This window comes from Budorcas taxicolor, chromosome 7 (assembly GCF_023091745.1).
Source record: "Budorcas taxicolor isolate Tak-1 chromosome 7, Takin1.1, whole genome shotgun sequence".
Classification (NCBI taxonomy): domain Eukaryota; kingdom Metazoa; phylum Chordata; class Mammalia; order Artiodactyla; family Bovidae; genus Budorcas; species Budorcas taxicolor.
Genome location: NC_068916.1, coordinates 61,601,276 through 61,625,414, shown reverse-complemented (window position 1 = coordinate 61,625,414; position 24,139 = coordinate 61,601,276). Strand labels below are relative to the sequence as shown.

At 54.1% G+C, this 24,139-nt stretch overlaps 1 protein-coding gene across 6 annotated transcripts in view; it reads right to left on the bottom strand.

Annotated features, from left to right (window-relative positions):
* Nucleotides 1-24,139, bottom strand: part of SYNPO (synaptopodin) — a 38,589-nt gene that overhangs the window by 3,872 nt on the left and 10,578 nt on the right. The window contains exons 1-3 of one of the 6 annotated variants that reach the window (XR_008199702.1): nucleotides 23,591-23,661; nucleotides 6,478-6,745; nucleotides 4,308-4,446 (exon numbers count right to left, since the gene is read on the bottom strand). Coding sequence is in view for 1 of the 6 variants with exons in the window: in XM_052643423.1 (XP_052499383.1) it covers nucleotides 2,099-4,446 (2,348 nt within the window). In the remaining 5 variants the exon portion in view is untranslated. Of the gene's footprint in view, nucleotides 1-2,098; nucleotides 4,447-6,477; nucleotides 6,746-10,176; nucleotides 10,487-17,904; nucleotides 18,041-23,590; nucleotides 23,684-24,139 lie in introns of those variants that run through there. The other 5 variants (XR_008199704.1, XR_008199705.1, XR_008199703.1 and 2 more) reach the window with 5 other exon arrangements.

The following is a 24,139-nucleotide window of genomic DNA, read 5'->3' as shown; positions in this document are numbered from 1 at the left end:
ACACACAGTAACTGGACAGTCCCACCCCACTTCCCAGGCCAGAATCGGGGAGGAGGGTGGGGGCCCAGACCACCAGCCAGTGAGCGTGGAAGAAAAGAAGAAGCGAGACAGATTTGAGGCAGAGTGTATTGAGAACAGGAGAGGAAACAAAGTTGAGGGCAGAGCTCAGACAGCCTGGCCGAAGGAACTGCAGGATGGAGGATGGGCTCTTCCTTTGCTGGCCCTTGGGGGTCGAAGGGAGCAGGGGTCCGGAGCATGGCCTTCACTCTGTCCTGGGAGGGGCTTGGCATGAAGGAGCTGAGCTCACTCCTGACTCCCCCACGCATGCCCCCATGTTCCGGGCAGAATGAACTCACTGGGAAGGCACCCCCGGTTCCCATGGAGACGAGCCGAGAGCTCACGAAAACTGCAGGCTCAGCCCAGCACAGGCACCGCCTCCACCACCCCTTGATCCGCTGGGGAGCCCAGAAATAGGGCTAGGAAAGAGAGGGTGGGTGGTGCTCAGCCCCCGGTCTTGGGAGGCTTCCATCTGAATTCTGCCTCTTGCGTCTATATTCTCTCGCCCCCACAGAATGTGGTTTTGGGGGGCTGCAGCACATCAAAGGTGTCAGAGATGGGAAGGATCTCAGGCTACCTGACTCAAAACCTTCACAGTATGAAGGCGGAAACCGAGACCCAAAGATACACATGGAGGCCATACTTTAGAATCCAGATCTCCTAAGTCCCAGCCTTTTCCTCCAGACTTCAAGGTCTCCTCTGTCCCCTCCCCGGGCTGCCGTGCTCCTGCCCCAGTCCTTGCTGTGCTCCCACGGTCTGTCTCCAGGCAATCCTGAACCTGAGCCTGAACTTCCGATTTCCTGGCCTCTCCAGCCACACCCTCCTCGGACGCTCTTACAGACATCTACTTCCCATCTGTCCTAGGACACCTTTGTGCTAATTTCCTTCCCCTCTCTTCCCAGGGGACTCTCTTGTCACTTACAGGACCTTTCTCCCAAAGTACCAGCCTGTCCTGTCCTCTCATTCCTCACAGACTGTCATCGTGTTTATGAGAAAGCTGAGGCCCAGGAAGGGAAAGGGATTTAACCAAAGTCACACAGCAAATGGGGGGCTGAGATGCCTCTCTCCTTGAGGCCCCTTTCTGTGGCACGTAGATGGTTTCTTTCAGCCATGCAGATCTGGGCTGAGGGTGAAACCAAAACAGCCAATGGATCTATTTCTAGGAACCTATCTCCCAGCTGCACACCCACCTCTGCAAAGCCTTCTCCTGGGCTCGCTCTCGGGGATCCCCGGGGACCTCCCACACCCCAGAACAGTGAGGGCAAGCCAGGTGGAACCAGGACTGAGGTCTGGGATGAACTGCATAAGCTGTCTAGAAAGCAGAGCCAGATGTTTGAAAAGGGCATGAAGGCAGCTGAGCAGAGGGGCAGGAAGAAAAGCATCAGCCAGCAGTGGTGGGCTGAGTCCTCATCCAGCAGAACCCGGGAGAGGAGATAGTGTGGAGGCCGAGGCAGAGGTCTCTGAAGCAGCGGAGAGCAAACAGTGTCCGGAAGGCAGAGGTGGAAGAGACAGACCCGTGCAGGTGAGAATCCAGCAACAGCCAGAAAGAGGCCGAAGCCAGGCCCATGGTGAGGACAGCCCCCTGGGGCGGCAGGCCCTGGGCTGGACAGTCCCACCACAGGGGCAAGCTCTGTGTGCTGCAGAAGCCCCTGTTAGGGCCCCTCTAGGCCTTTCCTCAGCAAGACGCTGGCAGCCCTACAGCTCACAAAGGCCAGGTGAAGAAGCCCCCAGTCTCACTGGGGCCGGCCAAGTGGTCCTCTCTCTGTGACCCTTCTCCCCACTGGTAGCAGACTTCAGATCTCTCAGACGTGGAGTCCAGCCACCTTGTGGGAGGGAAGGGGCAGTGATAGCTCGGAGAGGGGAGGTGACTTGCCCAAACGGCACAAACCTAGCTGGTGGCAGTGTCAGCCCTGAGTCCCCGTACTCCTGACTCAGCCCTGTGCCACTTTCTGCTCTCCGTCCGGTCCCCGGACAGGGGCTCGGACAGGCAGTGGGATCCCTGCGGGGTCCATTACTTGAAGCAGAAGGATGGCTTCCACACCTGAGCCTCGATCCCCACATTCCGGGTGGAGAAGGAGGGCCTGGGGGCTTGCTTGGCTCGGGGAGACCATGCCCTGGAGGGTGACACAGGCGAGATATCACTGCTGTAGGTGGGGCTCACTGTGGTGGGCTGGAGGCCATCCTGGCCAGTGGTGGTGTAGGAGCGGGAGGGCCGAGGCAGGGCAGGTGACGGTGGGAGAGCCGCCTTGGGCAGGCTGGGCACCAGGTCCAGGGAGCTGGGCTTGGCGGGCGAGGCGGCTCTAGGCGAGGCCTTGGCAGGTTCTTTGATGGGTGAGAGGACGAAAAGGGAGGGCCGCAGTTGGTAGGGCGGCTGCTTGGTGGGCTCTGGACGCAGGACCCCATTCTCAGGCAGGTATCCATGGAAGAGCGAGGCAGGCGGGGTCCGAGCCGGGCTCCGGGAGGCCACTCGGAAGGTGCCGCCAGGTGCATTGGTGGAGTACTTCCAGGAAGAAGGCAGGGACATGGTGGGTGACGGGCAGCGGGCTAGCTCAGTGTGGCCCGAAGACTCGATGACGTACTTCTCCATCCGGGACTGGCGGCGGGCGTAGAGCTCAGCCCCCTTCCCCGAGGCCTCCGAGAGGTTCTGGTTGGGTTTGGGCTTCGGCTTGGCCTGGATGCGCGGTGACTTGAGGCAGGAGGCCCACTCGGGGACGGTCTCCTCAGCATCGGCGGGGCTGGCCCTGTCCCGGGGTGCGGGCTCCTGCTGGAAGTTGGAGGCCTCGGCCCCAAGGGCGAAGGGCTCCTCCTCCAGGCCCGCCTCCCCCTGGTCCCTCTGCCTGCGCTTCTCATCAGCCGTCTGTACCAGGTCCAGCAGATCTGGATTCGGGGTCACCTTGGGCTTCTCCACGAAGGTGAACATGGATTTCCGGCTGCCCCTGCGGGCCATCGATTCCTCCAAAATGCCCGTCTTGCTGGCAGGGACTGCCTGGCCCTTTAGATGAGAAGGCTTGGGGTCAGAGCTGGGGTACAGGGCAGAATAAGATGGGGGAGACCTAACCCCGGAAGTCAGGGGGGCTGTGGACAAGGTCTCAGCATAGGTCGGTGGTGGGGTAAAGTTTCCCAGGGGTCGTCTCTCCAAGGCGGGGCTTCGCTGTGCCACGGGCCTCCTCTCCAGCATGGGGCTGTGGGACATTACGTGTCTCTGTGGCCGGGGGCTCCTGTCTGCCACACTGGGGGGCTGGGGGACGGGGGCCTTCTCCCCACGATGTCGTCTCTCTACCATGGGGCTTCGCTCCATCTGACCGGTGCTGCCCGGCGCCTGGATCCCAAAGGGCCTGGCCGTCCTATTGACCACGGATGGAGGCTTGGCCAGTGTGAGGTGGACCTCGCTGTACAGTTTGGTGGGCGTGGTGGTGGTTGTCCGCCCAGACATCTCTTGCTCTGTGGACACCACTGGGGCTCCAAGCTGGACATCAATGAGCAGGGAGCTGGACATGAAATCTGGGCCCAGGGGCCTGGAGCTGGAGATGGGAGTAACTTCTCTAGAGAAGGTGCTGGTGGTGGTAGGTGGAGCTGATACCTTATCAATTAGGAGCGTGCTGGATCTCACCTCCACGGCTGGCTCCTGGGGTTGCCCACCAGCACACGGGGTGCTGGGTTTGAAATCCGGCACCGCATCATTTGGAGGAAGCTGCACCTCGGAAGAATTCTGTTGGACGCTGGGGAGAGGCAGGCTCTGTGGCGTGATGGCTGCCGATAGGTTCTGATTGACATCTGTGGCTGGCAGGTTGTGGTTGCCATTAGAAGCTGGCGTGACAAGTGTGGTGCCGGCTGAGGGAAGGTTTTGGTTGGCATCTGTGGCCGGGCTGTGGACCTCCTCCGGAGGTGGGGTTGGGGGACTTTGCTGGGCTTCTCTGTTCTGGGACAGGTGGAGCCCGTTGGCCGTCAGCAGGGCTGCATTCTCCTTTAGATAGACCACCAGTGGCACCTCCTCCTCCTCGCTGGCCATCTTCTCCAGGTGCCGGAGCAGGCCGGCTTCCTCCGAGCAGCCCTCCATGCTGTGACTGGGGACCCCTGTGTCAGCGCTCTGGCAGGCGGGGTTTCTCGGAGGGCCTGGCTCCGGGAGCGAGGTGGGACTCAGGCGGAGCCCCGGGGCATGGCCTGTGGGGCTGGCGGGGGGCACTCTGAGGGGCTCCTGGCTAGACTTCGGCCCCCTCTGGCCGTGGCTCTCCAAGGTGAACTCGTTCACCCTCTGCCGCCGCCTGTTGAAGAGCTGGACCCCGCGGGAGTTGGAGCTGGGAGGGGTGGTCAGCTGGGCTGCGATCTGCTGGCTCCTTGCCTTGGCCTCGTTTAGATCCTTCTCGGTGAGGCTAGTACTCCGGCCCAGCGCTGCGGGAGAGACAGGGGGCCAGTTAGCACATGGGATTGCGGAGCCACAGCGGTACACAGACAGACAGATGGTCACCCGTGCTCCCCAACTACAGGTGACCTTTTCCTCTGGAATTTGATCTTTACTCACCGTTTCCTAGAACCTCCTCTCCTCATAAAGATCCCTGACCCAACCACCATGGCCCAACTCAAATGCCACCACCCGTGTAAAACCTTCCTGGATTACCCTTTCAGTATTCACCAACCCCTTGCTTGGATTCCCCCTGAAGGTTGTTGACAAGGCACTTTCCCAGACTCAGCAAGAACACCTCACCCCAGCAGTCACGGCCCTACTACATCCTGGACGCATCTTATGCCACCCTTCTCTCTCACTGGGCTCTGCCCAGGCTGACGTTCTGGTCCTTGAAAATGACAGGTTTGTTCCTGCCCAGGGCCTTTGCACTTGCAGTTCCCTCTACTTGGAATGATCTTTTCCCGGGGGGCATTCCGTGTTCCTTCTTATCACTCAGGACTCACCTCTCTGCGGGGGGGCGGAGGTCTCCCTCTATAATCAGCCTTACCCTTTCCTAACCCATCTCTTTGTTTTCTTCATAGCAATCAACACAATTCAGTATTATCTTCTTTATAAGTTTCCTTGTCTATTATCCATCTCCCTGCCTAGAACACAAGCGCTAAGGGGAAAATGACCTTTCTTGACTTGTTCATCCCTTAACCCTGGCCCCTAGAATAGTGCCTGGCAAAAAGTGAGCACTCAGTAAGCATTACTATCTGCATGAATGAACTGGCAGGACATCTCTGCATCTCTTAGGGCCCTTTATACTTTCAGAGTATAATCATCTGTTAATACTAATGTTTTCCCTTTTTAGAATAGGTGATATATTTACATGGACTAAAAAAACTTAAAAACATTAAAAAGTATATGGTGATAAAAAATTTCTTCTACCTCCGAGTGCTCCACATCACAAATCAGGTAGCAACCGTTAATGGTTTCTTCTAAGTCCTTGAAAATTTTCTTCCCATTTTCATTTAAACAGTCATTTAAAAATTCTCACACTTTAATGTTAAAAAAGTAATAAATTGAGCTAATTTCAGCAGTGACTATACTAGAACAGCACATTACCTCATCTTATCCTCACAAGAACCCTAGAAACCCCTATTTTACAGAAATGGAAAATGAGGTCCAGAGACTTGTAAGTAACTCACCCAAGATCACACAGCAAAGGGTGGCAAGGCTGGAGTCAGAACCAGCTCTATATGGGCCATAGCACACGCTCAAGCTGCCTGCTTGCCCCAGACGCCCCTTTTGGGAATTACAGGGGACAGAGTCGGTGGAAGTCAGGGTTCAGTCTGGGGCCTGAGGTCAGGGATCAGGTGGGGTCAGGCCCTATTAATCTGTAAATTCACCACAGGGCACCATTCCTCTTTCTATCGCCGGTGCCCAGCTGGCACACAGTCAATGTTCACTCTGTGTTTATTGAGTAAGGAATGAAGAAATGGACACATGAACAAATGGACCTGTGCACAGATGGATGGCACAGGCTGTGGCCAGGGCTAGCAGCTCAGTTGGCGGCTGGGAAAATTGCTCCCTTTGTCACCCCTCCCCACCGAGGAAGCTAATTAGTTCTTGAGGAATCTGATCTTGCCCTCCCTCCTACCTTGCCCTCATTAGCACTGGCCGTGACATGCTGAGTGGGTCTCCCGGGACAGTTTTCCTAGGCATCTTGCCAGCAAGGCGCAGAATTCATGGACTCTCAGAACTGGAAGGGCTCTTACAAAGGAGCTTTTTCACTATCACCCCCATTTTATAGATGAAGAAATCAAGGTCTGGAGATGACTCAAAGTGGAGCTCACACCAGGGGAGGCCCACACACAGCACAGTGACTGCCAACAGCCAATTCAAGGGGCCACAGGCTCTCTGGCCCCAACCTCCTCCTTCCCTCCTCCCATCACCACCTGGCTCCCCACCACACACACCTGTGCCCACCTGTGCAGAACAGCTACAACACAGCCTGCCCCATGTGCCCCTGATACCTGTTTTGCTCGTGGTAGGGCTCCTCTCCTGCCTGGATCATCCCATCGATAAAAGGTGACAGCTTTGAAGGTTGAGCCAGGCTGCTTCCCGGCGGGGAAATTAGGTAGGGGCAAGCCAGCCACACAGGAGGAGTTGCTCAGCTCACGCGATGTCCCTCTCCTTTGCTCTGCTTAGAAACCAGACCTCCCAGGCCAAATCCAGGCTCTGCTATTTGCTAGCTGTGTGACCTTAGCAAGTGACTGCTCCTCTCGGAGCCAGTTTCCTTAACTGAGAAGAAGGCAATAAAAGCACTGACATTAGGGTTTGGAGGCTACGATGAGGTCACAGATGCCAGGGGGGTCATTGTCTTTCAGCCCAAGTAGACAGGACAGAGGCCTCATGCTTCCCTGGAATGGAGCTGGCAGTTGGTGACCGCACGTGACTCCCTGGAAGGGGTCAGAGCTGCTTCTAGCAAAGGAGATTCATTCCACAGATCATAGTCCTGAGGGGATATGACTCTCTAGCGGTCACACAGCAGGGGATTCCAGAGTGATCAGCAGGCAGGGATCACTGCCCCAAGTCACAGAACCTCAGAATCTCAGGGATGGCTGTCACCGTGTCCAGCGCCCCACACAATTCCTGCACCCCTGCAACCACGTCCCTGAGTGTCTAAGCCTTACACACTCAACTGACAGGGTGCTCACTACCCTAAGGATGCGCCTTCTACTAATTAACATTCTTCAGCCCCAAAGTCACTCCTTATATTAACTCCCACCTCTTGGCATGACTCTGCCCCCCACCGCCACACAGATAAAGAGCTTTCTCTTTCCAACTTACAGCCCTGCAGAGACTTCAGCCACAAGTCCCATACCACAGGGCACGGTAAGGATAAACATCCCTGGGCCCACCAGCAGCTCTTATGACACAGCTGCAGCCATCAGAGCGCATACTGATTGGGCTCTTACTGTGTACCCAGACATGGACTTCACACATACTATCCTATTTAATTCCCAAAACAAATCTATGAAGCACAAATTACTATCGTTCACTTAAAAAACCAAAACATTTTATTTATTTGCTTTTGGCTGTGCTGGATCTTTGTTGCTGCGTGAGCTTCTCTCTAGCTGTGGGGAGTGGGGGCTGCTCTCTAGCTGTGGCATTTGGGCTCAGCAGCTGTGGCTCCCAGGCTCTAGAGCATAGACTTGGTGGTTGTAGCGCGTGTAGCTCCTCAGCATGTGGGATCTTCCCAGATCAGGGATCAAACCTATGTCTCCTACCCTGGCAGGCAGATTCTTTACCACTGAGCCACCAGGGAAGCCCTGTGATTCACTTTTTAGTGATGAGAAAACCAAGGCTAAGAGATAATGCCCAAGGTCACAGAGCCAGAAAGCAGGGGCGGGGCGGGCTCACCCCTGGCTCTTCAGGACTCCAGGGGGCACCAGTCTTTCCAGCCAGCAGCTTCCACAGTGCCAAGCTCCTAGACAGGGCCTCAGTGTGCGTATAATTCAGATCTTCCAAAGCCTCTGTGCTTCTGTTTTGTTTTTCTCTTCGCTTCTCTGTTTCAGTCCTATCCCAGGGCTGGTTCTCAGGGTCACAGGGCTAGAAAATGTTCCAGTGTCAGAGCATGAAGGGCCCTCAGGGATAAGCTGGCCTGGGAGGCTTTAGAGAGGGAGAGGGTCAAAGAGAAGGCCATGGGCCAGGACCTGGTCTGCTGACCTCCAGCCAGCCTGGGACCCTCCCCCACACTACTGTTCCCAGACCAGAGGAACCCAGCAGAAAAGGCCAGGGGGTGAGACAGCCCTGTCTCCGAGGGAGCTCCCGTACCCCCATCCCAGCCCGCAGTGACTCCATGGAAAAGGAATTTGGCAGGAGGCTTGGACCAGACCCAGCCAGCAATCCAGACAACTTTTGCCACCCTGCACAAACAAAGCTGAGAGAATGAGGGGCTGGGCCAACTATAAGCACCTCAGATCCCCCTAGTGCAGGGCATCAGGGGCGGCAGCTCCACCCCAAATTCCCCAGACTAGGGAACTGCCACCCCTGGTGATGCCCCAGCCAGCTGGGTTCAAGATTGTGGTCCCCAGTGTCAGAGACACAAGAGATGCCTGTGGCCCACAGGGGGCAGCCCCCTTGCTGAGCCCCCAATCTTCTTGCACCTGTAAAAGTCGTAACACCCCCCTCTTCTCCCAGCCTCTTCGGTGGTGGTCCTTGAAAGACCCACCCTGGACAATGGATAAGGGGGTTCTGAAGACAGGCCTTTAGGAGATGAAGGGATGAGGGCAGACTCAAGGAAGAGCTGCCCTGGGGTCTGGAGATCTGGGTCCAACAGGGTTGAATCCCTAAGTGGGGAAGGGGAATGAGAAGCCCTGAGTACACCCCTTAGAGTGAAGATCGCAGTGGCTGCTATAATTACTGAGCCCTCAACGGCCCACTATAACGTGCTGTGCCGTGCACTTTATACCCATCATCTCATTTGATCCTCCCAACAATCCCAAGGAATAAGTACTATTATTCTTCCCAGTTTGCAAATGAAACTAGAGCTCAGAGAAACCTGCCCAGGGTCATATGACTTGTACATAGCAGAGCTGGGATTCAAAACTCCCAAGCCCGGTTGCTGAATCTCATTTCTTAACCACCTTGCCTTCCGGACCCTGACTCTGGTGGGAGGAGTATGGATAGAGACTCTAGTGCTCCCCAGTGCTAATCTGCGGGCCCCTCTGTTCCCACAACTGGTAATCGGCACCCACCATGGTGTTCTCTCCTCTGCATATGCAGCTGCCTAGAGCGGCTGATGCTTTCTTCCCCTTCTTCCTCTCAGCAGAAGAGCTGATAAACTCATTGTTACTAAGGGGAAAATGACTGCTAGGACATAAAAACCTAGTGGAGTGGAAAGAGCACTGTGGGGAGTCAGGAGACCTGAACTCGAGTTGTGCCCAGGCGGCGATAAGCCCTTTCTCTCACCCCATCACTTCTGTTGGCAGCTGTCTGTTCTGCTGACCATCAGGCCTCTTGACCGAGGATCCAAAGGAGGGAGGCGGGGCAGGGGAACGGAGGCCAGAGCAGAAGGTCAGGACAGGGAGAGAATTCAAGGAAATGCTTCTTCACACGGCTGCCGTCAATGGGAGTGCCCGGGCCCCGAGCAGGGTGGAGAGGGTCGGGGAGCCAGAGGTAGGAAGAGAGACTGGCTGGAGACAGCCCATTGTGGCTGCCTGGAAGTCTTGGCAATGGGACAGGTAAACAGGCTGGGTAAACTGCCCCCCTGTGGGGTCAGGAAGGAACCAATGGCTGGCCGCTGCACAACTTCGGCCTCAGCTGGGGGCAGGAAGATGAACTGGGACTGAGTAATGGCCTGGCTACCTTGCCAGCCCCTGCCCCACATCCTCCCTACTGAAAGGAGGAAATGACACAGGCTCCTTTCCCTGGGGAGTTCTCCATCCATGCCAAAGTCCTGGTGAGCATAACCTGACTGAGTCCTGGCAGACTGCCAGGTCTCTTCTCAGAGGCGAATAATTCATACTAAGGTGAGAAGGACTGCCAGAACGGGAGATGATAGGAATGAAAGTGGAGAGCCCCAGACCTAGCTCCAGCCTTGCCATCAACAGGCTGCCAGAAGTCATTGCATGCCTCTCCCTTAATGCCCGGGGGGGACCTGAGACCAGAGAAGGGTGCCCTGTGCCCTGAGTCATACACCCCAAGCCACCGAGGCTCGCTGTACTCACTCTGGCAGGGTCCTCCCTGCTGCCCTGCGCCCCGCTGGATGCCGAGCCGGCCTCGATTCTGAAAGCCTCCTGGAAAGGCAGCCCATCGACTAGCTGACAAAGAGGAAAATCCTACATTGACGGCAACGCAGAGGAGCTGGATGTGACTTCTCTCCTCCACAGATGACTCAGCCTAGCTCTTTATCAGGAAAACCGATTTTGCAACAGCCTTTTAAATGGCCTCTCCGCCTCCAGTCTCTCCCCCGCCAATCTACCCGCCCCGTGCTGCCGGATTCATCTTTCTCCCTCCTGACTCCACTGTGTCGGGCCTCTCTCCTCCTCTCCAGGACATGGGGCATCAAGCACCCAGGCCTCATCCCGGCAGTCAGGGCTTGCCCAAGAGCTTGCTCACTGCTCCCTGCGTCCTCAGCAAGGGTCAGAGGGGATCCAAAGGCATGTGTTTCCCTCACCTGCCCTGTGAGTTCCAGCCTCTGCTATGGGTCTGCACAGACCCCTCCACCCAGAACACTGCTCTGTCTCCTGTCCTTTCTATAGGTTCAGTCCTCGGATCATCCAGGTTTTATCTGCACCACTTAACAACCTCATATTTTGCATATTATTCATTTGAGTGAGAGTTCTCCTCCAGGGCATGCTCACCACATGCCCCATGCTAGGCCTTTCCTTCATTTACAGCGGCCAGGAGGACAGTGGTCCCCTCAGCTCTGCATTAGAGAAGAAATGGACTCAGGAGTGAAGTGACTTGCTCAAGGTGGCATGGTTAGTCAGAGGCAGAGGTGGGATTTGAACCTAGGGTTGCCCAGCACCCAGCCCAGGACCCATCACATGGGCCATGCTGCCTCTTCCCAATGTCTTGCTTTGCAGCAGTCAGGGTCTGGGTCTGATTTCCCCCAGAGAGAGCAAGAGCCTAGGGGCAAGGGTCTCAGCTGCTTCTGCCTTGTCCCTCGCACATTTCTTGGGGGCTTGTAGAAATGATGAAGTCGATGAGGATGCCATAGCCAAGTGAGTTGCTCCAAACGCTGCCAAGCCAAAGGTGTAGCATGTGTGCTCTCATTGAATCCTCACGGCAACTCATAAAGGAGGCCCCCTTACAGCTGTTTTAGGGATGAGAAAAACAAGACCAGAGAATCGGCGAACTCACCCCAGGTCTCCCATCCAGCCAGGGACAGGCAGAGTGGAGCTGGAGCCGGGAGTCTGACTGATTCCACACCCAGGCCCCTCCTTCTGAAGAGCTCTGCCCACAAAGCACACTCTCCCCACCTACTGTCCCAGGCCCAGCCCAACTGCTGCTTCCTCCAGGAAGTTCCCATCAATCCATCCAGACTCCTAGATCAATGCTCCTGCCCTGCTCCACCTGGCCCAGGGCCCTCCAAGAGAAGGGGGTTTAGAGGAAACAAACAGACTGAGAAAGCCAAGGAACCAAGGCCCAAAGAGAAAGAGGCTGGGACTGGTCCAACTCCTGTATCTCCTGCTGGCAGGGGGTTGGGATCAGGCAGCACAGGATGAGTGGGCCAAGTCGAGGGCCCCCAGGTCAGATTGGCATGGGCCTTGGTGAGCAGCTAACCCGGTAGGCCACAGGCGCTGATCACTGCTGGCTGACGCTGTGTGGTTCTCCTCTGCTGAAGGCCAGGAGCCACCACCTTCCTCCACCTACTCTACTAGCTAGTAGAGGCAAGCTCAGCCCCAGATGCACAGCAAACTGGAAAGGGTTGGTTCCCAGGGGGCCAAGCTCAGACCCAGGCTGCCCCTCCCATTCGAGCCCTGCTGAGCCAGGTCTGCCCCCACCCCCAAGCCCTCTCCTTGCAGCAGCCTCCATCTTCCCAGCTCAGAAAGCCTTGAGTGTACAGAAAGGACTACCACACCCTACCCTTCAAGAGAAAACATTTGATCCAGGAGACAAAAAAGTGGTGAGCGAGGGCAGAGGAGAGAGAACTCCCCCCCAACCTGTGCCTCTCCCACGAGTAGAGCGGGGTCTAGTCTATCTCAGGGTCCCCAGCACCCAGCCCCGGTGTACCAAGTTGCTTCAGTGTGTCCAACTCTGTGTGGCCCCATGTACTGAAGCCCTCCAGGCTCCTCTGTCCATGGATTCTCCAGGCAAGAATACTGGAGTGGGTTGCCATGCCCTCTTTCAAGGGATCTTCCCAACCCAGGGATCGAACCCACATCTCTTGCATCTGCCTGCATTGGCAGGAGGGTTCTTTACCACTTATGCCACCTGGAAAGCCCAGATATAGCCTTTTCTCTTGGTTCTGTGGCAGCCTGCGGCCAGAGCTGTTCCCATCCTCTCCAGACTCAGCAGAGGTCATCACCCAGGAGGGCTCCCACGATCCAAATCCACCTCCCATTTTACTCCACCAGGCTAATCCCAGGAGATGAATTCTAGATTTGTCTAGGACTCAGATTCCTTGAGATCCTAGATCCCAGATCTAGAGAGTGGTTTCTGGAGGAAGCAGGGAAAGGAAAGAGGGAGGTAGTAACAAGCCTGTGGGTAAAAAGGGAGATGAAACTCAAATGGCAGTATTAGATCCAAGAGGCAAAATATTCCATTGAGTGCCAGGAGAATATAGAATCTAAAAGACGAATGAGGATGAAGCAACCTGGGAAGTCTTCCTGGAGGAGGTGGCATATGCCCTATTTCTGAAAAGATTGAGTTGTGGAAGCATTCCAAGCAATGGGGCAGCCTCGTGGAGGCTGGAAAGCTCAAGACAATCCCTACCTGACTTCCCCTCTACTCATAACCCCAGTCAAGACAGCTGGAGAGGAAAGCACCTCTGACAAGGGGATACACCCAACTCATTAGGCTTGCCCAGAGGCTGATGGTGACTGGGATGGTCCAGGTTGAGTTCCAGGGAGCTATGTACATGAGCAGGCTCATGCTCGGAGCCCAGAAGCACCATGGTATCTTCCCTGGGCCTCCGGGTGGGTTACATAACCGCCCCACTGCTGGGGCCACAGATTCAGCCGGGACCCTCCTCCGCCTCCACCTCCCCAGCCATCTGTCTGTGCTGCTTCCCTCTCATACAGGAGGCCACCGCACTGCCGAAAGCAAGGCCAGCGCCCTGTGGTAAATTCCCCACATTCCTTCCTCACAGAAAAATAAATAACGAGAAGAAAAAACTCTGGAGGAATGATAATGACGGCCCCAGCATGCAGCAGTCCCAGCTCGCTGCCCTGCCCGCCCTGTAGAGCAGAGCCCATCCTGGGGATGAGGGTGGGCACGCTGCTGCTTCTCCCTAGGAGGCATCCTCACTGCAGGCCCTGGGATAGACAGCTCACCTGCCTGCAGCTCCCCTAGCCCTGTCAACTCACTTTGGTCTCAGATTCACTCATATCTGCTGAGGAAGGTGCTAAGAATCTTAAGTGGTCTACCCTCTCACTGCTGTATCTATCCAGCCTGCCCGCCCTCCCTTAGACAGCCCTCCTTTACCAAATCCAACCAGAGGTGCAGCCTGTTCCCTTCCCATGTCCTGCTCAACAGAGCATCCTGTGAGGGTTGCCTTTAGTACGTCACTTCAGCTCTGGGTCTCAGCTTCCTTATCAGGAAACTACAGCTGATTATATCTGCTTTGCAGAGTCACTGCTGAGCAATTGAAATGCAGAAATTATTTCTATAACATGAAAACACTGTACACACCTGAGGGAGATTTAAATTTAGCCTTTGCACAAACCTGCTGCTGCTGCTGCTAAGTCGCTTCAGTCGTGTCCGACTTTGTGGACCCCATAGACGGCAGCCCACCAGGCTCCCCCGTCCCTGAGGGGGATCTAAATTCAGCCTTTGCACAAACCTACCTCTGTATAACTCTCCCAGGCTAGGCTGCTGTGTCTCCTTCCCCCTTCCGGCTGTCTCTGGGTCTGGTCTCCCTCTTCTGTTCACCATCAGGCACAGTGCAACATTTCCCTCCCCCGGACACCCCTCCCACTCCAGCATCTTCTCAGCAAGGGTGCTCTAGTGTCAACCTCTAGCTAACATGCTGTGGCAGGGGAGAATCAGGTTTGAATCCCAGGTCTGTTTCTTGCTGGATTTGGGTGCCCAGGCCCCCTGAGAGTGGCCCCCAGACCCAAGATTCCTGGGAGGGAAGGTGTGGCCGAGGCTCCCACCACTCAGTATGTAGTCCTGCAGCCCTGAGTGGGCAGAAGGCCACCAGTACCTCCCATGCCATTCGCCAGTTACTGGGCGTACCCGGCTCCCCTCCAGCCAGAGGAGAGGCTGAACCATCCAGCCCCACCCTCCCCTTGTCCCTCACACTGCAAAAGGAAAGCAGACTGGAGATCAGAAAATTTGGTTCTAGTGTCTGTTCCGTCACAGTATGGACGAGATGTTGGACTAGTTCCTGATCCTCTTTGAGCTTCATTTTGTTCATGCATTTCAGAGAAGACATCAGACTTCTCTGATTCCCGATTCCCGGTGAAGTTACCCCCTTCACTGGGAAAGCAGTGATCCCCAGAGTGTGGTACCTCCATACCTTGAGTGGGAGCCCTGATACTCAACATCTTACTAGTTATGCAAATTTCACACGTGTATTGGAAAAGGAGTATAATAAACACATCAAAGGTATATTACTGCTTAGGCGGAGGTAAAAGTGGATATCTCAGTAACAAAAGTTAGACAACTTAAAGGAAACAAGTAAGTACAGGTGGTGCATGAACTCATTCATTCAACTGATACTTATTGCTCACCAGCTAAGGGTCAGGCACTGTTCATAGCTATGAAGAGAAACAGACAAATCCCTGCTTGCATTCTAGCAGGGGAGCCAAATAATAAACGTATGAGTAACTGTACAACTAAGTCACATGTTAAATTCTATAGAGAAGAATAAGGCAGGGGAGGGAGATACACAGATGGCATGGGGTGGAGAGTGCTGTGCAAAGGTACGTAAGGTAATCGAAGTAGACGTCACTGGAAGTCACGTCTGAGCGAAGTAGCGAAGAAGGTGAGGGAACGAGGCTTGTGCATGTCGGGGGAGAACAGGCAGAGGGAACTGCTGGGGCTAAGGTCCAGACGCAGGCTCACACCCTGCAGGTTTGAGGATGGTGCACGAAACGTGGAGGTGGAACATGAATAAGGAAACCATTTTCTCAAGTGGCCTTTCTACCTCTGCCCTGCAGGGTCTCGGGGACCCCCCTGCATTGCAACTATTTGTGTGCACACACACACCCCGCAACACTCACGCTCTCAGTGCCTCCTTGATGCTGGCGAGAGCCTAGCCGGCAACAGCATATCCTCCTCCACACACACGCATGCACCCACAGAGGTGGCAGAGCCTACACACCAGTGTGTGCACACAGAACAACCACACGCATGCACGTGGAGACACACAGGCACTCAGGAGACACAGACACAACAGGTACACCTTGTGGGCAGACACACGTGTCTCCCTCTTGCCAGCCTGCCCTGTCTCCAGGTAACCAAGTCACCAGACCACCCTTGCCTGGAGGGCACATGACCTGATGTGTGGTTTCAAATTCCCTTCTCTGCATCTCTGCACCTCAGTCACGGTTTCCCATTTCCAGGTCAACATTAAAATCGGCCACATGATGCTCAAATGTCCTAAGGGATCGTGTTGCTGTGGAAAATGTCCCCCTTTCTATCCCTTCAGCAATTAAATGGAAAAGCCATGTAAAATGCCTAGCACAGCACTGTAAACGGTATCAGCACCTCTGGCATCATTGCTCATCAAAGTCATCTGCATCCCTGGCTTCATCCCTTTAAGGTGCTCAGGGGCAGCTGATGAGTAGGAGGATAGGGCCAGACCAGGAACTTCAGGCCTCAGTTTTAGTCTCAATCTGGTCTCCAATTCACTGTAAAGCCTCAGGCAAGTCCTTTCACCTCTCTGGCCCAGATCAGAAACCTACATGTGCTGCAGAATTTCTTGGGGTGGGGGGTGTATGTGTCCAAAATGCCGATTCCTGGGCTGTGCCCCAGAGCCAGGACCACAGACTATTCATGCCAACAGTCTCCCTGAGGGGTTCTGAAGTACTGCCAGGTTGGGGACTCAATGGACTTTAGAGCTAATGATTTTATCTTATTTTTTAATTAAAGAAACATTTTGGCTATAGCATGAGGGATCTTAATTCCCCAATCAGGGACTGAACCCGAACCCCCTTCAGTGGAAGTATGAAGTCTTAATTACTGGACCACCAGGGAAGTCCCTAGAGCTCATGATTTTATAAAAATGTTTATAAGTAAATTAACAAATAGGAAAATGCTTGGAACAGAGTCTGGCAAATAGACCCCATGTCAACAGAAAATACATTTAAGAAAATATATTTATATAAATAATTCTATGTAGTAATTATCGTTTAACCTGCACACACTTTTATAGCTTTCCTAGCAGCTTCACATCAGCAGAGAAAGAAGTAGAGCAGAGATTGTGATGCTGTTTTACAGACCAGAAAACTGAGGCAGAGAAAGTTTGGAATCTCACAGAACACAGGTCTTTGGCTCCCAGCCAGTGTCCTTGTCACCTCATCCCATAAGGAGTTGCATTCCAGCCCACAGTGGGCATTGTGTACACAGCAAACACAGTCCTTCCACCCCAGGTGCTTCTCCAGTCACTCAGGATTCACTGACAATGGGACAACCTCAGCCAGTTAATCTCCTTCCAGCTGAAACACCCTTCTCACCAGGTAGTGCAGGGGTTTCCCAAAGCCCTAATGCTCTGTGCTACCATTTGATCTGGAATGGTGTTTCTGCTCCAGCCAACCTGAGTTCAGATCCCAGCCGAGCAACCACTAGCTGGTATATGCTAAGCCTCAGTTTCCTCCTCGGTGTAGGGGTCTCCTAATTCCTATCCTGCCGGATGATTGGGAGGGTAAGGTCTTCCATGCGAAGTTTGCAGCATCTGGCCTGGCACACAGGCTCTTGCGATGACAAAGCACCATTAACTCGCAGGCTAAGTGTGAGCTCCTGGAAGGCAGGAACCCACGCCTACCACGTGCCGTATGCTCGGTTAATATGCACCGAATGGGTGAGAAATGAGATGATATCGCTAACTTCTTTCTGTTTCCCAGCTCGCCGTTGTCTTTCATGACCCACTGCCCAGTGTGGGAGCTGGAGGCATGGAGCAGGGATGGTCAGGGCCAGAGTGGGAGGGGCCCTGGGTCCTGGGTCCTGGGAAGGCAGTGATGAAGGCTGCCGGGAGGGCCGTGTTCTGGGAGACCTGCATGCAATCCTGTTGACTCAGAGGCATAAACAATGCACCAGCATGTTCTCTCCTCACCATCCTGTCATGCTAAGAATAGCACCAGCTACCCTTTCAGGGATTTCTCAGGGAACAGAGTAGGACACCAAGATGGGGACAAGCGGAGAAGGCATTGCTAGACTGTGGACTGTCAAGCGTCCTTTCTTCAAGCCCACTTATCCAAACCAATAAGTCTGAAGACCCTGGAGGTCAGAGCTGAAAGAGCTCCTAGGGGCACCTGGTCATGAGTGGCCTGGGCAGTCAGGCACCACCCACCGTCTCCCACCAGAATTGCTTCTCTTCCTCCTCCCTTCTGATGCCGTCTCAATAAAGCCCGTGCCCCAGGCCTAGCCCCACACGATCCCCCCCTCATTCATGTGATGAATAAGTACAGAGTGGGTGGTTCCCCTCTTGTGTAGTTCATCTATAAGACTTTGGAGAGGGAGGAAGACCCTGTAGCTTTTAATTACAACATTTTTTAAGTTTAAAAATGACTGACTTAGAACAGTGATTCTCATGCTTTACTGTGCACAGTGATTACTCAGGGATGTGGTTAAGCTGCAGGTTCTAATTCACGAGGTCTGGAGTGCGGCCTCAGAGTCTGCATCTCTAAGAAGCTTCTGGGTGATGCTGGCATTGCATCCGTGATGGCCACACAAAGAGTGCAGGAAAGCTCAAGTATTTCCCTATAAAATATATGGAGAAACCAGTGTCCAGAAATGAATACAGATATGCCCGAAAGCGTACAGCAGAGCTCAGCTCACAATGCAGGCCTCCTAACTCCTCCTAGGGCTGGGGCTTAGTGGGGCTTTGGGGTTGAATGGGCGTGCCTGGAGTGGAATGGGGGACAGGCCACAGTTTCAGGCAGTGGGCTTCGGTCCAGGGGCAGGCCTTCATTCAGCCAAAAGCTGAACCTCCTGGTCCACAGGCTCCCACCTGAACAGAGGCATTCAGCTAGAAAGACAGTAGCCTCCAGCCCAAGATCTGGCCCTCATCAGCTTGCATTCAAGGCCTCAGGGACTGGAACCCTCCTGGGAGGCAGGATGAAACTGCAGGCTATTAGAATGCAAACAAGATCCAGGCAGAGGAAGGTCAGGTGTGAGCACTCTGCATTGTCATCCTGTGAAGTGGTTGGGGGAGCGTGGGGGGCGGGGGCGTGGGGGTGGGGGGTGGGGTGGGGTCTGCTGCGCAGTCAGGATGGGAATGGGAGGGAAAACAGAAAAGAAAGGAGGCAAGACCAGCCTCTAAGACCAGCACTAGGAACAGCTCCTCCCTTCTAGGGAGGCTCCAGGCCCTGCAAGACGAGCCTCACTGCCCCTCCAGGCTGCACTGCAGCTCCCCTCTTGGTGTCTGCCCTCCCTACACTCCAGCCATGCTGGCCTTCCTTCGAGCACTTTGCACCTCGGGGCCTTCGCACTAGCTGCCACTCCTCCCTAGAACCCTTTCTCCCAATGCCCCTCAGTTGTCCTTTTCTGGTTATACATCTCCTTGAGGTCTGTTGACAGGTCTCAGGGAGGACGCACCTGCCCTGGGAGGTCACATTCCTCCCACAGCACCTTCTACCTCTCCTCCAAATTCTCATGAGATTTGTAATTCCATCAATATTTGTTTTAATGTCAGTCTGTCCTGCCCCATGGTCAGGAGCCCCTTCAGGGCAGGGGCCTCTACTGTCATTTCTCTGCTGTATCCCTGCCCCCATGCCTAGGCCATTTTTTGTTGTTATTTAGTCACTAAGTCGTGTTCCACTCTTTGTGACCCCATGGACTGCAGCACGCCAGGCTTCCTTGACCTTCCCTGACCTATTGCCCAGAGTTTGCTCAAACTCATGTCCATGGAGTTGGTGATGCCATCCAACCAACTCATCCTCCGTTACCCACTGCTCCTCCTGCCCTCAATCCTTCCCAGCATCAGGGTCTTTTCCAGTGAGTCGGCTCATTGCATCAGGTGGCCAAAGTATTGGAGCTTCCGCATCAGTCCTACAAGTAAATATTCAGGGTTGATTTCCTTTAGGATTAACTGGTTTGATCTCCTTGCTGTCCAAGGGACTCTCAAGAGTCTTCTTCAGCACCACAGTTTGAAAGCATCAGTTCTTCAGTGCTCAGCCTTCTTTATGTACAACTCTCGCATCTGTATGTGACTACTGAGAAAACCATAGCTTTGATTATGCGGACTTTGGTTGGCAAAGTGATGTCTCTGCTTTTTAACATGCTGTCTAGGTTTGTCATAGCTTTTCTTCCAAGGAGCAAATGTCTCTTAATTTCATGGCTGCAGTCACCGTCTACAGTGATTTTGGAGCCCAAGAAGATAAAATCTGTCACTGTTTCCTCTTTCCCTCCATCTATTTGCCATGCAGTGATGGGACCAGATACCATGATATGAGCTTTTGAATGCTGAGTTTTAAACCAGCTTTTTCACTCTCCTCTTTCACCCTCATGAAGAGTCTCTTTAATTTCTCTTTGCTTTCTGCTATTAGAGTGGTATCATCTGCCTATCTGAAGTAATTAATATTTCTTCCAAAAATCTTGATTCCAGCTTGCGCTTCATCCAGTCCAACATTTTGCATGATGTACTCTGCATATAAGTTAAATAAACAGGGTGACAACATACAGTCTTGACGTGCTCCTTTCCCAATTTTAAGCCTGTCCATTGTTCTACGTCTGGTTCTAACTGTTGTTTTTGACCCACACACAGGTTTCTCAGGAGGTAGGTAAGGTGGCCTGCCATTCCCATCTCTTTAAGAATTTTCCACAGTTTGTTGTGATCCACACAGTCAAAGGCTTTAACATAGGCAATGAAACAGAAGTAGGTATATTTTTTGGAATTACATTGCTTTTTCTATGATCCAGTGGATGCTGGCAATTTGGTCTCTAGTTCTTCTGCCTCTTCTAAATCCAGCTTGTCCATCTGGAAGTTCTTGGTTCACGTACTGCTGAAGCCTAGCTTGAGGGATTTTGAGCATTACCTTGCTAGCATGTGAAATGAGTGCAATTGTACAGTGGTTTGAATATTCTTTGGCATTGCCTTTTTGAGATTGGAATGAAAATGGACCTTTTCCAGTCTTTTGGCCTAGGCCATAGTTGGGCTGAATAAACATTTGCTGACTGAATGAGGGAATAAATGAATAAAAACTGCGCTCACAGCTACCTCCGTGGCTCTCAACGCCTTTTCTTACCCTGGAGAAGCTGTAAGGGACTAGGATTGGAAGATGATGTGGTTCTAACCCTCTGCCCTGCTACACTCCAGCTGAGTGGGCTTCACAGGGCACATCACCTCTCTAAACGAGGAGCGCTGGTGGTCAGGCCTAAACGAGCAGGGGAATCTGAGAAAAGGCTCTGGAAGCAGGAAAGAGCTTTAGCTGGTAACACTGCTCCTCCGTGTTTGAGGCCAGAGTGGCAAAGGGCCGCATTCAAGGCCACACAGCCAGTGTGTCGGGATGCCAGACTCCCACCCCCCTACCCCTGCACAGCTTAAAGCCAACAGGCCCACCCAGGCCCAGTGAGGGCACCATCCACCTGGAGGTGGAGGAGGAGAGGCGAGGTGGCTGGGAGCATCCAGCCTCAGGCCTAGAGCCAGTGCTGGGGTAGGCGGGGCCTCCTGGAGGAGCCCTGAGTGGGGCCTGGCAGCCGGGTGTTGGGAGCCAACTGGCGAGAGCTGGGCGGTGGCAGGCCTGTTCCTCATGCGCGTGACAGTCTATTTTTTAATCAGCACCCTCCCCCTCCCCCAACTTCATGTGCCATCCTCAAAGGCGCCATGTCAGGAATCACATCCTGGCTGAGACCAGGGGCCACCTTGGCCATCGGTGGGAGGGTCCCCAAGTCCCACATCCTCATGAAGCCCACGAGTCCTGAGCAGCCTGGAAAGCATGAGAGGAGACTCGGGCCTGGGGCCTGTCCCTGGACTCTCCGACCTCAGTTTCTGCCATCCATCCAGTGATGGAGTCGTGCCAGACTCCGTGGGGGGCGTGTATTACAGCTCCAGCTTTGGGATCCACTCAGGTGTCACGACCGACACTAAGGACGCCTGCTCATCAGGCCCTGGCAGAGCCTCCCGTGTCCACAGCACTCCCAGTGCCCTTGATCCTCCCCAACCTGCTCCCAGAGGAGGGAGAGCGGGGAAGACAAGAGGCTGAGTTGGCTCAAGGGTGCACCTCAGAACCCCAGACCCAGGGAGGCTCCTCCTTCCAGCACCTAGGGGGCAGGGATGATGAGGGTCAGAGGGGAATGAGGTATGTTCTCAAGCACGTGGCTTGGCCCCTCTGAGCCTCTGGCACTCCATAAGGCAGGAGAGAGCATGCTGTACAGGAGTTAAACACACAGGCTTTGGGGCCAAAGGCCTGGGTTTGAACGTGGCCGGTCACCAGCTGTGTGACCTTGGGAAGCTCACTTAACCTCTCTGTGCCTCTGTTTCACATCTGTAAACTGTTGATAATAATAGTACTTATACTAGTACTTACTTCATAGAGTTGCTGACATGTAAAGAATTTAAAACACTCTGGCACACAGTAACCCTAAAAGATAACTATTTCCCAAGAACTTTGGCTTTTATCTGTCAAACACTTAGTCTCCAAGAGATTTTATTCCAGAGGATTACATGCAGTCTCATGTAATTCAGTCTCACGTCAGCCCCCTCTCCTATCTCTGGGGTGCATCTAACCTGTCCCCTCCTCCCCCACCCTGGGGGCTGCCCCTCCTGCCAGCCTAGTGGTTTTCGTGTCTGTCGAGCTCTTTCCCACTCACAATCCCCTTCCTTCCTTCCTCGTCCATTCCATAGTAGCTCAGATTCGAAGCCTGAGCCCCCGAGGGAGCAAATGATTTGTCCAAGATCACCAGCCTGTTAGCTGAGGCAGGGGGTTCAAGGATCTATTCCTGAAGCTCAATCCAGGCCCTATCCACTATACTGTGCCCATCCTCCCACTATCAAAACCTGTTCCTGGCTAAACGTCAAAAAGTAACATACACTGAGACACGAGTCTTGAGCGAGTGTCCGTCTTCTCCAGGGCTTGCTATTTTAACAGAGATCAAAACATGGTAATACTATTTAAGAGGTAATAGTTATTTTCATCTTCGCATTACATTTTTAGAACAACAGTACAGGATAGGGTCTGCTATCGTTTCTGAGGTAATAGACAAGGAAACATTAGCCGAGAGAGGTTATATAACATGCTCAAGATCTCCCAGAAAGCCAGAGAGAGTCCAGGGGTCCAGCCCCAGGGTCTGTATATCAGGCATGCAGAAAGCGGCTCACACAGGAGTAGGCAGAATTTTGCCTCACCTGCAGCAGCCCTAGAGGGCTGGGTAGGGTAGGGTCGGGGCAACACACCCCTATACTACACTGCCTCACTGAGTGGAAAAGATGAAGCTAGGATGGTGGAATTTCAGGCAGCAGCCAGTTGGTGAAGGTTTCATTCCGGAGAGAGGGATTTTGTGCACCTCTGGAGTTACAGGGCTTGGAGGCTGTCCCCATGCTGACTCCTCCTCTGGCCGCACTGGGTAGCAATTGAGCCACAGTGTCCAATGACAGTTCACAAAAGACTCTGAGCTCACACTCACAGGCCTAACTCAGCAGAGCCCAGCCACCCCATGACCCTCACGGGCCTGGGTTCCTTTGGGTTCACAGCCTGAAGCACTGAGGGATGAAGGCATTTTCATAACCCACAGCCCATGCCCACCCAACTCTGCACCCCCAGCTCTTCGTTTAGAGTATTTACCATTCTCTGAAACATCTTTCCTCCCAACCAAATTCTTACCATTCTTCTAGACCCAAGTTCTGGACAAGCCAACTCCACAAAGCCTGCCATGACCACACCTTCAAATACCATTCAGGTTTCCGCTCAGGTGTCCCCTCCGGTGAGAGGCCTTCCCTACCCACCAGCATGAAGAAGCCCCTCTAAGTGCTCGTCAAATTTGCAATATGGCTTTTTGTTGTTTTTCATACGACTTTTATCTATCTAAAACTGCCCTGCTGATTTCTTTGCTTTCCTTTTTCTTCTCTCTCTCTCTCTCCAGTTAAAATGCAATTTGAGGGCAGGGACTTGTCTATCATCACTATTGTAACCCCAGTGCCTAAGGACCCTGCACCCCCTAATTAGACAGGGACCCTGAGGTCCATACAGAGATTCACCCAAGGTCATGTCGCAGGCAAGTAGCAGAGGTCAGCCTAGCGCCTGCACCTCTGCACTGGGGGCCCCGCAGCACAAAGCCCGCCCCCATCCCCACCCCAGCTAACCCTCTGCTGACCTGTCTTTTCCTTGCCTTCACACTACAGTGGGGCCAGAGCCTGCCAGGCCTGGACCGCTGTGCCTCTCCACTGCCCCAGGGGCCTTCAGTGCCCCAGTCTGGGCAGTGTGGCCTGCTTCCCCCTCAGTCCCTCCCTTCCTGGCACCAGCAGCTCCGATGAGCTCATGTCTGGGAGCCTGGGAGCTGCCCTGAAGGAGAAGGTGCCTCCCAGGCCAGGCCCCTAGGCCGGGAGGTGTGTTCAGCCTGGCCCACGGATGTCCTGGCAGGTGGAGAAAGTGGGCTGACCCCTGCCCAGCCCAGTGCCCAGGGATGTGGGGTGGGCTCAGGGAAACGAGTGTCACCCAGGGAGATGAGGCTTGACTAGGGCTGGAGAGGAGACGTGGAGGGGGCTCTTCTTGCACTTCTCCCATCTCTCCAGAGGCTCCTTGGCCACACTGGCCCTCCTGCTTGTCAAGGAGCTGCTCTGTCCCAAGGAAAGGGGGCTCTGCTGCCTTCTCCTCACAGAACCCCCCGAGCCAATCTCTTCCGCTCCCTGGTCTCAGTCTCCCC